This window comes from Erinaceus europaeus, chromosome 5 (genome assembly GCF_950295315.1).
Source record: "Erinaceus europaeus chromosome 5, mEriEur2.1, whole genome shotgun sequence".
NCBI lineage: Eukaryota > Metazoa > Chordata > Mammalia > Eulipotyphla > Erinaceidae > Erinaceus > Erinaceus europaeus.
In genome coordinates, this window is record NC_080166.1 from 94,082,910 (window position 1) to 94,095,971 (window position 13,062).

General features: G+C 41.0%; 1 protein-coding gene across 2 annotated transcripts in view; it reads left to right on the forward strand.

Annotated features, from left to right (window-relative positions):
• The window catches only part of USP18 (ubiquitin specific peptidase 18), a 36,020-nt gene that overhangs the window by 3,746 nt on the left and 19,212 nt on the right, over positions 1-13,062 (forward strand). Inside the window, exons 2-4 of one of the 2 annotated variants that reach the window (XM_016192850.2) lie at positions 6,860-7,181; positions 9,022-9,118; positions 11,859-12,004. In XM_016192850.2, the coding sequence (XP_016048336.2) occupies positions 6,908-7,181; positions 9,022-9,118; positions 11,859-12,004 (517 nt within the window). In that variant the 5' untranslated portion in view covers positions 6,860-6,907. Of the gene's footprint in view, positions 1-6,859; positions 7,182-9,021; positions 9,119-11,858; positions 12,005-13,062 lie in introns of those variants that run through there. The other variant, XM_060191550.1, reaches the window with a different exon arrangement.

Genomic DNA, 13,062 nt, shown 5'->3' on the forward strand with positions numbered 1-13,062 from the left:
ATGATAACCTTCTGTTATCATCTTTTTCAACTGAACTCTCCCAAGCTGAACCTATTCTCCTAGAAATATATACATATATTTTAAATGACAGTTTCTATTTTTTTAATTTATTAACTTTTATTATTTATTGAATAGAGACCAAAACTGAGAGGGAAAGGGGAAATAGAGATGGAGAGATACACCTACAGTACTGCTTCAGCCTTCTGAAAATTCCTCCCTGCCTGTGGAGCCTGGGCTTTAAACGCAGTGTCCCTGTGCATTTTAACATGTGCGTTCAACAAGGCGCCATAACCCGGCCCAAGAAATAACTGTTTATGACTAATGAAAGCAAATATTACTAAGAAAAAATGGCTGCTGTTATCTAAGCCACTTACATAGTGGTAGCCACTTACATTGCATAGTGTACTAAATTCAGACTTTGTCTTTTCCCTCAAATTTTGTAAAATGATTATGGAAAAAACATCCTAATACTTCTCACCCTAAATTTGTTAATTTACTTGGATCTTGGGATAGGACTATTGTAGCCCACAAAGTCTCCCTTAAAAGATATTGAAGTCTGGGGCTAGGAGATAGCTCATCTGGTGGAGCACACAGCTTGTCATGCTGGAGGACTAAGTTCAAGCCCCTGGATACCATATGGGAGCACCTTGCAAATGGGGAATTTTCACAAGCTGTGCAGCCATGTTGCCTCTCCTTCTCTCTGTCTAAGAACAAAAAGAGCCTATCACAAGTGATGGAGTCATAAAGGAGGAAAGAAATGTATAAAATTGATCTTCTAAGTGAAATACTACTTATTCTAAAACTACATACCAACTAATTGTACGGAATTTGAAAATTAAGAGAAATAATTAAAAAAGAAAACAGATTTTAAATCCCTTCAATGACAGTGAGATTTCTGGCATATGCTTTTAATTTTTTTTAAATGTGTTTATTTGTGTTTTATAAAATTGCATTCCTACGCTTCAAATTTTATTTTTTATTCTTGAAAGAGTAGTCATTTCCCATCTTATGTCTCTAAAGTGATTCTCATGCCATCGTGCATTCTATCTTGAGTGTGTCATAGTTTACTTAATTCTACTGCTGCATTTCCAGGTTTTTACTATAAAGAATAGTTCTGCAGCCTTTTTTTTTTTTTTTAATGAGAGGGAGGAGACTGTATGTGAAGAAGAGAGATGGAAACACTGTTCAGCTCTGGGGCTTGTGATGGTGCTGAGGACTAAACATAGCACCTCAGGCACAAGAGGTTGGCGCACAAGCCCCAGAGTGGGTGTATGTGGCTGGGGATGAGCCCTGGGTGATTCTCCAATATCTGAAAAATGAAGGCAGTTTTTGGAAAGCAAAGGGTGAATCTGCTTACAAAGGTGGAGGGGGCACTAGATTGGCAGGAATGATAGCTATCTACATAGTGATAATATTTAAATTTGTGATACATATGATCAAATTGATACACAGACAGCGTCTACTTCCAGAGCAGTGTGGGCTCTGGATGTGAGGTCAGTAGAGAAAACATGAAAAGCTGGCTGCCACTGGAACCAGTGGCCCACAGATGTCCACAGACGTGAACAGAAGACTCTCACTGCACAGCGACATGAGACTTTCACTGCTAATTTCCTTAAATGGAAATCAAGCTAGGAGGAAAGCATGAACACTAGAGAATCTAACACTGAGAACAATCTTTACAGAACTAATGGGAGGTATTTGCTCTGTACAAGGACTCAGTTGCCACTGTTGAGCCCTAGGCAGCCAGATCTCCCTCCGTACTTGTGGTCTAAAGCAGATCCTCATGCAAACAGATGACTGAAGAATCCTAACACAGTGCAGATTCCAATTCATTAGAGCCTAATAAGCTGCCTTTACTATTATTATTTCCATTTATTGAGGGGTAAGTGGCTTACAGTGCAGTTATTAACACATGGGTACAGTTTCTCATCAACTCATAGTAGGTGTCTGCAGAACATTCTCACCCCCAACTTAGGATCTTTTTCATCATCACACATCAAGATCCCAGGGCCCTCCTCACTTCTTAGCAACCCCTTTAAAAAATCTCCAGAGTTCTTTGCTTTGGTGCAATGTACCACATTCTGTCCAAGTTTTGCTTTGTGTTTTCCTTTCATGTCTCTGCTTTTTAAGATCCACCTGTAAGTGAGATAATCTGGTATTTGTCCTTTCCTTTTGGGCTGATTTCACTTAACACAATGCCTTCCAGCTCCATTCAAGATGAGCTGCCTTTATTAAAAAAAAATATTTTATTTATTTCATTAGCTAAAAGGAGAGAGAGAGAGAGAGAGAGAGAGAGAGAGAGAGAGAAGAGAGAGAGAGTCTAAAGCATCAATTCACTCCAGAGCATGAAGCACTGGAAATCATTCCCAGGGTCCCATGTGCTCTGGGCTCTACTTGCAGAGTGACTTAGTGACTCAATTGGAATTCTTAGTTATTGTTAACTGGATTGTGTAAAATAACATATCTTTGTAGTCAGGATTTGTAGAATCTAGGCTGCTGACCAATTATGATAAAAATCAAAACTCTACAACTTTTATATTTTCCCAGCTCTAGTTTTGATTTGTCTATGCAAACTGCATGGTACTTTGCATACATTTCCCCACACCATCTTCCCCAGCTTCTGATAATTTTTGCAGACCATTTGCTGAGACTCCTGTTTGTGAGGTCTATACTATCTGTAAGGGCATTTTCCTCTAAAGTAGCAGTGATTCTTCCATTATTTTTTCTTTATTGGAGGGGAATTAATGGTTTACAGTTGACAGTTACAGAGTTGGCACATGTATAACATTTCTCAGTTTCCTCATAACACTTTAACCCTCCACTTCGGTCCTCTTCCACCATCATGTTCCAGGACCTGAACACCTCCCCCTGCCCCTAAGTCCTTTACTTGGTGCAATACAGCAACCTTCCATTTTTTCTCCACCTCACCCCCACTTTACTTATTTTAAAAATTTCATTGAACTTTTTTGCCTAGAGACAGAGAGAAATTGAGAGGGGAGGATGAGATAGAGAAGGGAAGAGAAAGACAACTACATCACTGCTTCACTGTTCATGAAGCTTCCTTTCTGGTGATCAGGGGTTTGAAACCTGGTACTTGCACACCTTAATGTGTGCTCTGCTGGTTATGCTACCCTCCCAGCCCTGACCGCCTTCCTTTTTTCATTCACCTTCTCCTCCCATCCCTTTTCTTAGCCAGGGTCTTGTGCTTGCATGATTTCACTGCACTGAGCCACTTTTTCCTTCAGATAGAGGGACAACTAACACTGGAGCTTCTTCTGGTACTAATGCACCTACCATATGATATAGGGATTCAATCCTGGGTCACACTCTGCACAGCGTGCCTTTTATCTGGTGAACTATCTCTCTCTCTCACCCTAGCAATGATTTTTCATTCTAGGTGTCATAGTAATTCTCTAGTATACATACTTCAGTGACATACCTTTGAATGCTTCAGACTGAAATCAAATTCCTATCTAAATGGCAGAATCAAAGACTTCAGTCTTGGAAGGAACTGAAACTGTTCTCCCAGTCCCTACCTATAGCCCCTTCAGTTGCTTCAGTCCCTTCAGACACTTCAGTCTCTTCTTACACTCTCCCTCCTGTGAGGGATGCCCTCAGCTGAAATACCTTCCCTCATGACAGTGTATTACTAGAGGAGGTGGCTCACTACCTCTGAGAAAGTTTCTGAATTTTTAAACAAGATTTTATTTATTTATTATTTATTGGACAGGAGAGAAAATGAGGCAAAGGGAAGAGTGAGGCAGGAGAGAGAGAGAGACAGAGAGAGAGAGAGAGAGAGAGAGAGAGACTGAGACTTGTATTGCTTCTTCACCACTTGTGAAGCTTTCCTCCTCCAGCTGGGGACCTGGGGTTTGAACCTGGGGCCTTCTGTGCATTGTAACATATGTTCAGCTGAGTGTACCATTTCCTGACCCCTCTTCTTATATAATGTGAGATACATCCTGTAGTTTTCAGATATTAGGTAGTTTGAGACACCCACACCCTAAAGACCTGAAGTCTGGTTATGTTTCTTCCACATGATAGCCTTTAAGTTATACTTTTTTAATATTTATTTTTATGTATTTCATATGAGAGAGGGAAAGAGAGAGAAGCCAGAGTACCACTGCAGTACATGCACATTAGTGGGAATTGACTTGGAGTCTCAGGCATGCAAGTCCTGCATCTGCCAGCTGGAAAACCCTGGCTACCCTTTTAGTTATTGGAAGACTTTTTTTTAAAACCATAGCGCTGTTTTTCTCAGGTATATGGTGGTGCTGGGGATTGAATCAGGGAATTCAGAACCTCATCTATGAAAGTTATTTGCATAACCATTATTCTGACTCCCCAGCCCAAGACAATAATTAAAAAATGTATATTTTTTAATTTTCCTATAAAGATTTACTATTAAAAAGAAGGAGAGAGGAAGAGGGAACCAGAGTTCTGGCACATGGCAACACTGGTGATTGTGTTGAATGTACGGCTTCATGCGAGAGTCCAACACTTTGGTTTCTATTTAAAATTTTCTCATACTTTCTCTTCTACTTCCTCCTACAGTGCCACATCCCAGTCCAAGTCCCAATCTAAGGAAGCCAAATTCCTGCATTAGTTGAGCAGTCATTTATTGACTGCAACGTGTCAAGGAAGCAGTTGGAAACACAGTCCCTGCCTTCCAGATGTGTGTGGAGGTTGAGGGTAGAGATCATGTCGGGGGTGGGGTGGGGGCAGACCAAAGCAGGAAGAACAGAAGGGAAGTTGTCTTGCTACTGTATCAGTGACCTCTGCTTAAATTTTTAACTAGCATTTAACCATTTTATTAGGAAATGAATAATTTATAAGATGTATAGTTTATACAATATGTATATAGTGTATATAGTTTATACAATGTGTACAGTTTCTTAGCAATCTGTATATCACTCTCACCACTGATGTCCTCCTCCAGTATCATGCATTGGGACCCCTCTGAATTTCCTTTTCTACCCCTCACCACTTTTTGACAGAGACAGAGAGGGAGAGAGGCAGAGGAAGGGAATGAAAGGGCCCACAGCACTGAACCTTCCTTCAATACAGCAGAAGCTGGGCTCAAATCTGGGTCAAGCACATGGCTAAGTAGTGCATTATCCAAGTCAACTATTTCAGGGAACACTATTATCTTCAAGTAATATCCTCTCTCTCTCTTGCCTTCACTCTCCCATTCTCTCTCTCTCTCTCTCTCTTCTCCTGGATCCCTTTTACATGAATGCTATTTCTCTTGATGTTGTCCCACAGCTCTTATTTTGTCTTCATTTGTCTTAATATATATATTTTTCTTTTTGCTGGTCTTTCTCTCTCTCTCTCTCTCTTTCTCTCTTTCTGGTTTCCTATACTCTATGTCTGACCTCACTGGTTTGACCCTTATTTCTGTCATTTTGTTGTTGGGCCCCTCCATTGTATTTTTTTTTTAATTTTTTATTTAAGAAAGGATTAGTGAACAAAAACATAAGGTAGGAGGGGTACAACTCCACACAATTCCCACCACCCAATCCCCATAACCCACCCCCTCCCATGGTAGCTTTCCCATTCTCTAGCCCTCTGGGAGCATGGACCCAGGGTCGTTGAGGGTTGCAGAAGGTAGATACACGGGGGTGGGGGAGACCTGAGCATTGCTCAGCTCTGGCTTATTTGGTGTTGGGGATTGAATCTATTATAATTTTTATATTTGGTTATTATATTATTTAGTTCTATGATTTCTCTGGAATTGTCTCATACTTTCTCACTTACTTCCTTTATCCCCATTAAAGTTCACTTCCACTGATTTCTTCATTTCTGCAAGTACCAATGAGACTGAAATTTCACATTTTTCTTCAGACAGCTTGTATGTCTTTCTTATTTGGTATTTTCCCAGGTTTTTATTTTGACCATTGATGCAGGTGAGCTCCTGTGTCTTTTCTTCATGTCTGATGAGCGGATCTGGGTCATGAATACAGGCATGGATAGTAACTGGGGTTAGAGGTTGTGACTGTTCAGTGGTCACTGTATGCTGAGTTTGAGTAGGACTGGGTGAAACCAAGGTTTTGCAGTTACAAGTTCCTAGCAGGTACCAGACTGCTGCAAGAGTTAACACTATTTTTCAGTTCTTTGGTTTGTTTTTTACCAAAGCACTGCTCAATTCTGGCTTGTGGTAGCAACAGGAATTGAATAACCTGGAAACCTCAGGAACTTAGGCCAGTTTGCATAACCGCTATGCTATCTCAACTTCCAAAGAAGTTAACACTTTTGATAAATGCCAGTCCCCAACTGGCTCAGTAGGGGTGGGTGGAGCTCTCCTGAAAACTTAACTTTCAGGATCTGTTACTTTGGAGATTAAGTTTCAGTTCTGACACCAGACCTATAGCAAGGTGAGAGGTCAGTCACCAAGACTGCACCTACCAGTAAGTGTGACCTAATTTATACCCTACAGTCTCTTGCCTCGCATTTGCATTGCAGTGTATGTATAAGACTATATAGGGACCGAAGTGCCAAGAGTTCCACAGAGCCCATCCCATTCCCTAAAGTACCACCTGCATCTTAGATATCTTTTCCTGGCTGCAGCTTGTTGTCTTATGGCTGTCTTGTGGTTTTGGTGGGTCTGTCTGTCTGTCTCTTCTTCAGTGTCCTTCTGTCCCTTGGGGGCATTTAATTTGTACAGGTTTCAAGTAAGTTTCTATATAATTGAACTAAGTTTTGGTGGAGCTTTACTGTTTGTGTAGGAGTTAAAGCATAGGCTCTCCTTAGTCAACCGTCTTGGGCCTGCCTCCAGGTAAGACTCTGGAATCAGAACCCATCATGCCAATGCATGTTATCCCTTCTGTCATTCTTACTTTCCTGTGCTATATTTTTTCAGAAGTGCCACTAAAACTGATTCATATGAACATCTCTCAGAAGTGAGCTTATGCAGCCTGTGGACTTCCAGACCACCAGCAACCTGAACATTTTGGAGTTGTCTCTGATGGGTAAAGTGTTTGGGTTCCTGAGGAAGTTTGTCCTGGCTGAGCCCCAACATTCCTTAGCAAAACCCATTGCCGAGGAGGAGGAAAAGGAGGAGGAAGAGGAGAACCAGAAGAAGAAGGAAGAGGAGGAGGAGGAGGAGGAGGAGGAGGAAGAGAACATGAAGAGGAAGAAGGTGCAGATAAGAGACTGTCTCAGTGCCTCGGACTGTCCTCACGGTAGCTAGCTTCTTCCCAGACATACCTTGTTTACCCCCTAGATCTGTAGCAGTGGAGCTTTGTTCCTTACTGACTCTTGGTCACTTCTACTTCTATTTCTGATTCTGTAAAATAGGAATGACTATAGCATTGAGTTTCAGGGAGGAAATGAGGTGATCTGTGGCAGATGCTTTAAGTCACTAATTGTTGTGCAGCAGCATGCAGCCTTAATCCCTGCAATTGCTGTCATTCCTGTTTACTAGCACACCTTCTTCGTAGCCAGTCAACAGCGTCAGGTTGAGCCTGATGTAAAGTTTCGAGACCTCCTTTGAATCTGGAGAGGTGGCAGTTGTTGACTATGTGGGTCATAGTCTGTCTGTAGCCGCAGTCGTCTCTGGCTCCCCAGCGATGGAACATAGCGGCGCACCGGCCATGGCCTGTTCGATAGCGATTGAGGAGGGCCCAATCATAACGTGCTAGGTCAAAGCCGGGTTGACGCTTGCAGGGGTCTGTGATGAGGTGTTTGTACTAGCACACCTGAGGCACAGTGATTCTGATAGGGAGTGGAACCTATAAGCACCTGTCCCCCCAGATTCCAATGCTTTTACTGCTAAAGCCTTTGTTTTCTCAGAAGCTCTGAGCTTGGCGGATGGTATCCCCCCATTTTTTTCACTAGCGTTATCACTGGGGGTTTCATGTCTGCAGGATTCTACTGCTCCCAGAACTTCTCCCACTCCACACTCACTTTTTAAAGATAGAGTGTGAAAGACAAAGATGAGAGACATCACAACATTGCTCCACTGCTTATAAAGTCTCCTACCCCTCACCATGCAAGTACTCCCATGTGGTGGATGGGGTGCTTGAACTCTGGTCCTTGCATAATAAACTGTGTGCTTTATTGGATCAGCTATCTCCCTCTCCCCCCTTAAATTACTCAACTGGGGGAAGGTATGCTGAAAGTGAGTCTAGACTGGGAAAGGATAAATTGGTTTATAGTGAGTTAGATAAATGTTACCTTTGTTATTCTTACATCCTTCTAAAGTATGTATGGCTTTTAAAATTGTTTTTAATCATTTTAGATTTGATAGATCTCCCTCAAAGCTTTCTTCTGATCTTTCCCAAACTCATAGTAGGACAAGAACCCTTCCACTGCAATTTAGAATATTGAGGAGCTGGGGAAGTGGCTCTTTGGGTAAAGCACATGCTTGGCACAGTCACTGGGTTAGATCCCTACCACCACATATGCCTGAAGAGTGCTCTGGTCTCATTAAAAACAAAAAAAACACAAGTAAACAAATAACACACAAAAAACAAAACATTGCCAGGGAGATAGCAAAGTGGTTATGTAAAAAGCTCTCCATGTCACAGGTCACAGATTCATTTCCTGAGGTCACAAGTTCATTTCCTGACATCACCATAAGCCAGAACTGAGCTCTGTTCTGGTAAAAGCAAAACTGAAACTGAAAAAAAAAAAAAACCATATGAACAAGACCGAAAGTAGACAAACTCAGAAATTTTTCTTATCTCTGAGTCCTATAATGTCACCTGTGACTCAGTTCTATCTACAGGGAATAGTTGAATGGGAGGACTTAATTGGAATGGGAGGTTATGCGTTCTGAATTTTTATTTTTTTAAGCTACAGTACACTTTCTCATGACCAATTTCTTTTCCTAATAGACCCTTAAATGCTCACTATTCAGTTTTCATCTATCCTCTTCAATTTGCTTGTAAGACTCTTAGTGAGTCCTTTGTACTTTTGAGAATAAAGGGTTTCATGTTCAAAAATTCTAGAAAAACATCTGATTTTTCTTAAATCCCTTAGCTAGGCCTTGACCTTAGTGCTTTTTCCTTTTATGTGTAGGTCCCATTGGTTTACACAACATTGGACAGACCTGCTGCCTCAATTCTTTGATTCAGGTGTTGGTTATGAACGTGGGTTTCACCAAGATATTGAAGAGGTAAGATGATTGTTGAAATATATCAAATATGCAGTTTTTCACAGTGACTCAGACATTTAGACATTTTTCTTACAAGTTTCTAGAGGAAAGATCTCTGCACCTTCTGAACTGCACATTATGTTTTAAATATATATAAATATGGGGCTGGGTGGTGGCGCACCTGGTTGAGCGCACACGTTAAAATACGCAAGGACCCATGTTCGAGCCCCCAGCCCCTACACCTGCAGGGGGAAAGCTTCACAAATGGTGAAGCAGGGCAGCAGGTATCTCTCTGTCTCTCACCCTCTCTGTCCCTCCCTTCCCTCTCGATTTCTGACTGTCTCTATCCAATAAATAAAGATAATAAAAATTAAATATATATATATATATATATATATATATGTCATTATGCCATTATTCCACCTATTTGGCTTTAGTTGGTATGGGATGGGCTCATGGAACTTATTTTCAGTACCCTCCTTGATGATTTTGATTTTATTTTATTATTGTTTTCTTTCCTCATGCATTTATTTTCTGCCTATATATCCTCATTTTTCTCTTCATTGTCATGGGCAATTGAGATGCGCTCATAAAAAGATAAATAATCACTAGAATACATGAAAATTTCTCATTTCACTCCTGTACTCACAGGCTAGATTGACATTTGCCTTTTCATTCCAGATTGCTTCTGGTTGAACATTTTGCTATAGTCCTGGGCCCCAGGACAACTGCCCGTCTTCTTTTTGTTTCCTAAGTAACAGTTTTTATTAATTATATAAACATATTGGCTTCTAGGAAGTATTTTTCATTAAATAGTGATATATAAGGCTATACATTTTTAGTATCTTATTTGTTTTATTTTGTTTTTTATTTATAAAAAGGAAACACTCGCAAAACCATAAGATAAGAGGGGTACAACACCACACAATTCCCACCACCAGAACTCCGTATCCCATCCCCACCTTTGATAGCTTTTCTATTCTTTAAGCCACTGGGAGTATGGACCCAAGGCCACTGTGGGATTCAGAAGGTGGAAGGTCTGGCTTCTGTAATTGCTTCCCTGCTTAACATGGGCATTGACAGTTTGATCCATACTCCCAGCCTGTCTCTCTCTCTTTCCCTAGGGGGGTGGGGTTGTGGGTAATCTGAGCTCCAGGACACATTGGAGGGGGTGTCTGTCCAGGGAAGTTTGGTTGGCATTATGCTAGCACCTGGAACCTGGTGGCTGAAAAGAGAGTTAACATATAAAGCCAAACAAATTGTTGAATAATCATGAACCTAAAGGTTGGAATAGTGCAGATGAAGAATTGGAGAGTCTCCGTTTGTAGATAGCTAGTAGGCATATTTTAGTTATAATCCAATGGGTCTGTGGCTATACTAGTTTTTTTGTTTGTTTGTTTGTTTGTTTTTTCCCTGAGCCTGAAATCTGATATGCAGGTGGATCCAAGTTATTGTCTGGGGAGATTATGTCATGGCTGGGAAAAGGAACAGAAAGCTGGATCAGGGAGGAGAGTAGCTCCCAAATATGAGAAAGGTGTATAAATATTGTTGACTGTAAACCCCATCAATTTGATATGATCTGGGGCCCATATTCAGCTTAGGAGCCTGTGTGACCTCTGCATCCCTGTAGATCTGAGCTCACATTCTGTGGTTATGAGTAGGAACGTTCCAAGCTGCCCCAATATCATATTCTGTGGTTATGAGTAGGAACGTTCCAAGCTGAGGACCCATCTTCCTCAGGTGTAGCATAGAGTATGTTGTCCAGCCTCCCTTCAGAGGATAGAACATTCTCTACTGTTGTTGATCCAAGTTGAGGGCAAAGTCCTGTGGGGGCCTACAAAGGGGTCTATTGTGCTGTTCCTGATAGAGATGACCAGTAACAATGGAGATGAAGGGGTGAACTGCCCTGCTTTTAAGTCTGATTAGAGGCATGGTAGGGATGGGGCAAGTCAACGGTCAGGCAGAGCCACTACAAAATAGTGAATTTAAGATTATGGGGACCTCAGCCTTGTATGTAGAGATTAATTATCTAGGAAACTAAAATTCTCATAAACGGGGCCCCAACCTTCAGAAATTCTTATTTCTTCTATGGAATAGCTATGGATTTTTTTAAATGTGCCTTAACAATTAAACATGACTATATTATGGGGAGCCTGGCAATAGTGTACCTGGTTAAGTGCATGTGTTACCAGACACAAGGAACTGGGTTCAAGCCTCTGGTCCCCACCCACAGGAGGGAGGCTTCATAAGAGTTGAAGCAATGCTGCAGTTGTCTCTCTGTTTCTTTTTCTCTCTCCATTCCCTTTCCCTCTCAATTTTTATCTGTCCTATCAAAAAAAAAACAAAGTTTAAAAAATATTTTTAAAAAGACTATATTGTATCTTTCGGGACAAAATGGATGGAATTGGAGATGATTATGCTTAGTGAAGTAAGAAAAGAAGTGAAGGAAAACTACCAGATGATTTCACTCATGTGTGGAATATATAGAATTAAAACACATAAAGTTGAAAACAAAAGAGTCAACTCATATCTAATATCTTGGAGAACTATGGTGATCATCATGAATGTGAGGTGAGGATACAGAACTTTGGTAGTGGAAGTGGTGTAGAACTATTCCTCTATTATCTTATCATTTTAAATCTTTTCAATTAATATTAAGTAACTGATAAACATGAAAATATCTCCATGTGATTCCAGTAGGTACCAAGCAATTAGAACAGAGGATACGATGAGGTTCATGGCTGTTCTAATTTTTTGGCAGGATAACGGTGCCAAGGGAGGTGGAAGAGCAGAAAAGAAATGTCCCCTACCAACTGCTCTTGTTAATGGAGAAGATGCAGAACAGCAGGCAGAAAGCAGTGCGGCCCCTGGACTTTGTTTATTGTCTCCAGAAATACAATGTGCAATGTAAGACTGACCTCTTGCTAGCTCTGATGCCTAATCTGCATTCTAAAGAAAGGAGGGATTTGAGGGGGGGTTACCAGTGAGAGGTCCAGGAGGGATTGTAGTGGCACAGTGGATTAAGCATTGGATATACAAGCATTGTATATGCCAGAGTGATGCTGTCTCTCTCTGTCTCTGTCTCTCACATACACACACATAGATCAATAAGTAAATCTTTTTAAAAAGAGAGGGACAGAGAAGAGACTAGTGGTCAGTGGGTGCACAAAAGAAGTTAAGTGCACTGTGTAGCCATTTTGTGGATCTAAAATATTTTAAAGAGTCACATATTTTCACAAGCACGAAATTCATATTGTTTATGCATGTATTACTCCCATGCTTGTTGCTTTTCTGTCTCAGTAGAATAAGAGGGTCTGACTGTCTTCAAAATCAGTTTATTGGCAGGTAAAGAATCTCAGAAGAATGGAATAAAGCAGTCAGGCAGAAATATAGCTCAAGTGATAGAACATTTCTTGGTTGAGGTCCTTGATTTGTCTGTCTCTCTCTCTGTCTCTATCTCCTTTCTGTCTCATGTAAAAGTCTCATATGTAATAGTATAAATCTTTTTAACTTTTTAATTTTTTCCCTTTTGTTGCCTTTGTTGTTTATCGTCATTGTTACTGCTGTCCTTGTTGTTGGATAGAACAGAGAGAAATCGAGAGGGGAAGGGAAGACAAAGAGGGTGAGAGAAAAATAGACACCTGCAGATCTGCTTCACCACCTATGAAGTGACCTGCAGGTGGGGAGCCAGGGCTGGAACCGGGATCCTTAAACCAGTCCTTGCGTTTCGCGCCACCTGCACTTAACCTGTTGCGCCACTACCCAGCTCTCATAGTATAATTTTTTTTTTAAAGAGATAATAAGGAGAAGGCATGGTCTACAAAAGGAAACCCATACATAGAGCAGTTTTAAGAACAGCTTTATTGAGACATGCATCAGCACTACAAAATCAACTCATGAAAAATATTAGAGATGGGAGTCGGGCTGTATCACAGCGGGTTAAGCGCAGGTGGCGCAAAGCACAA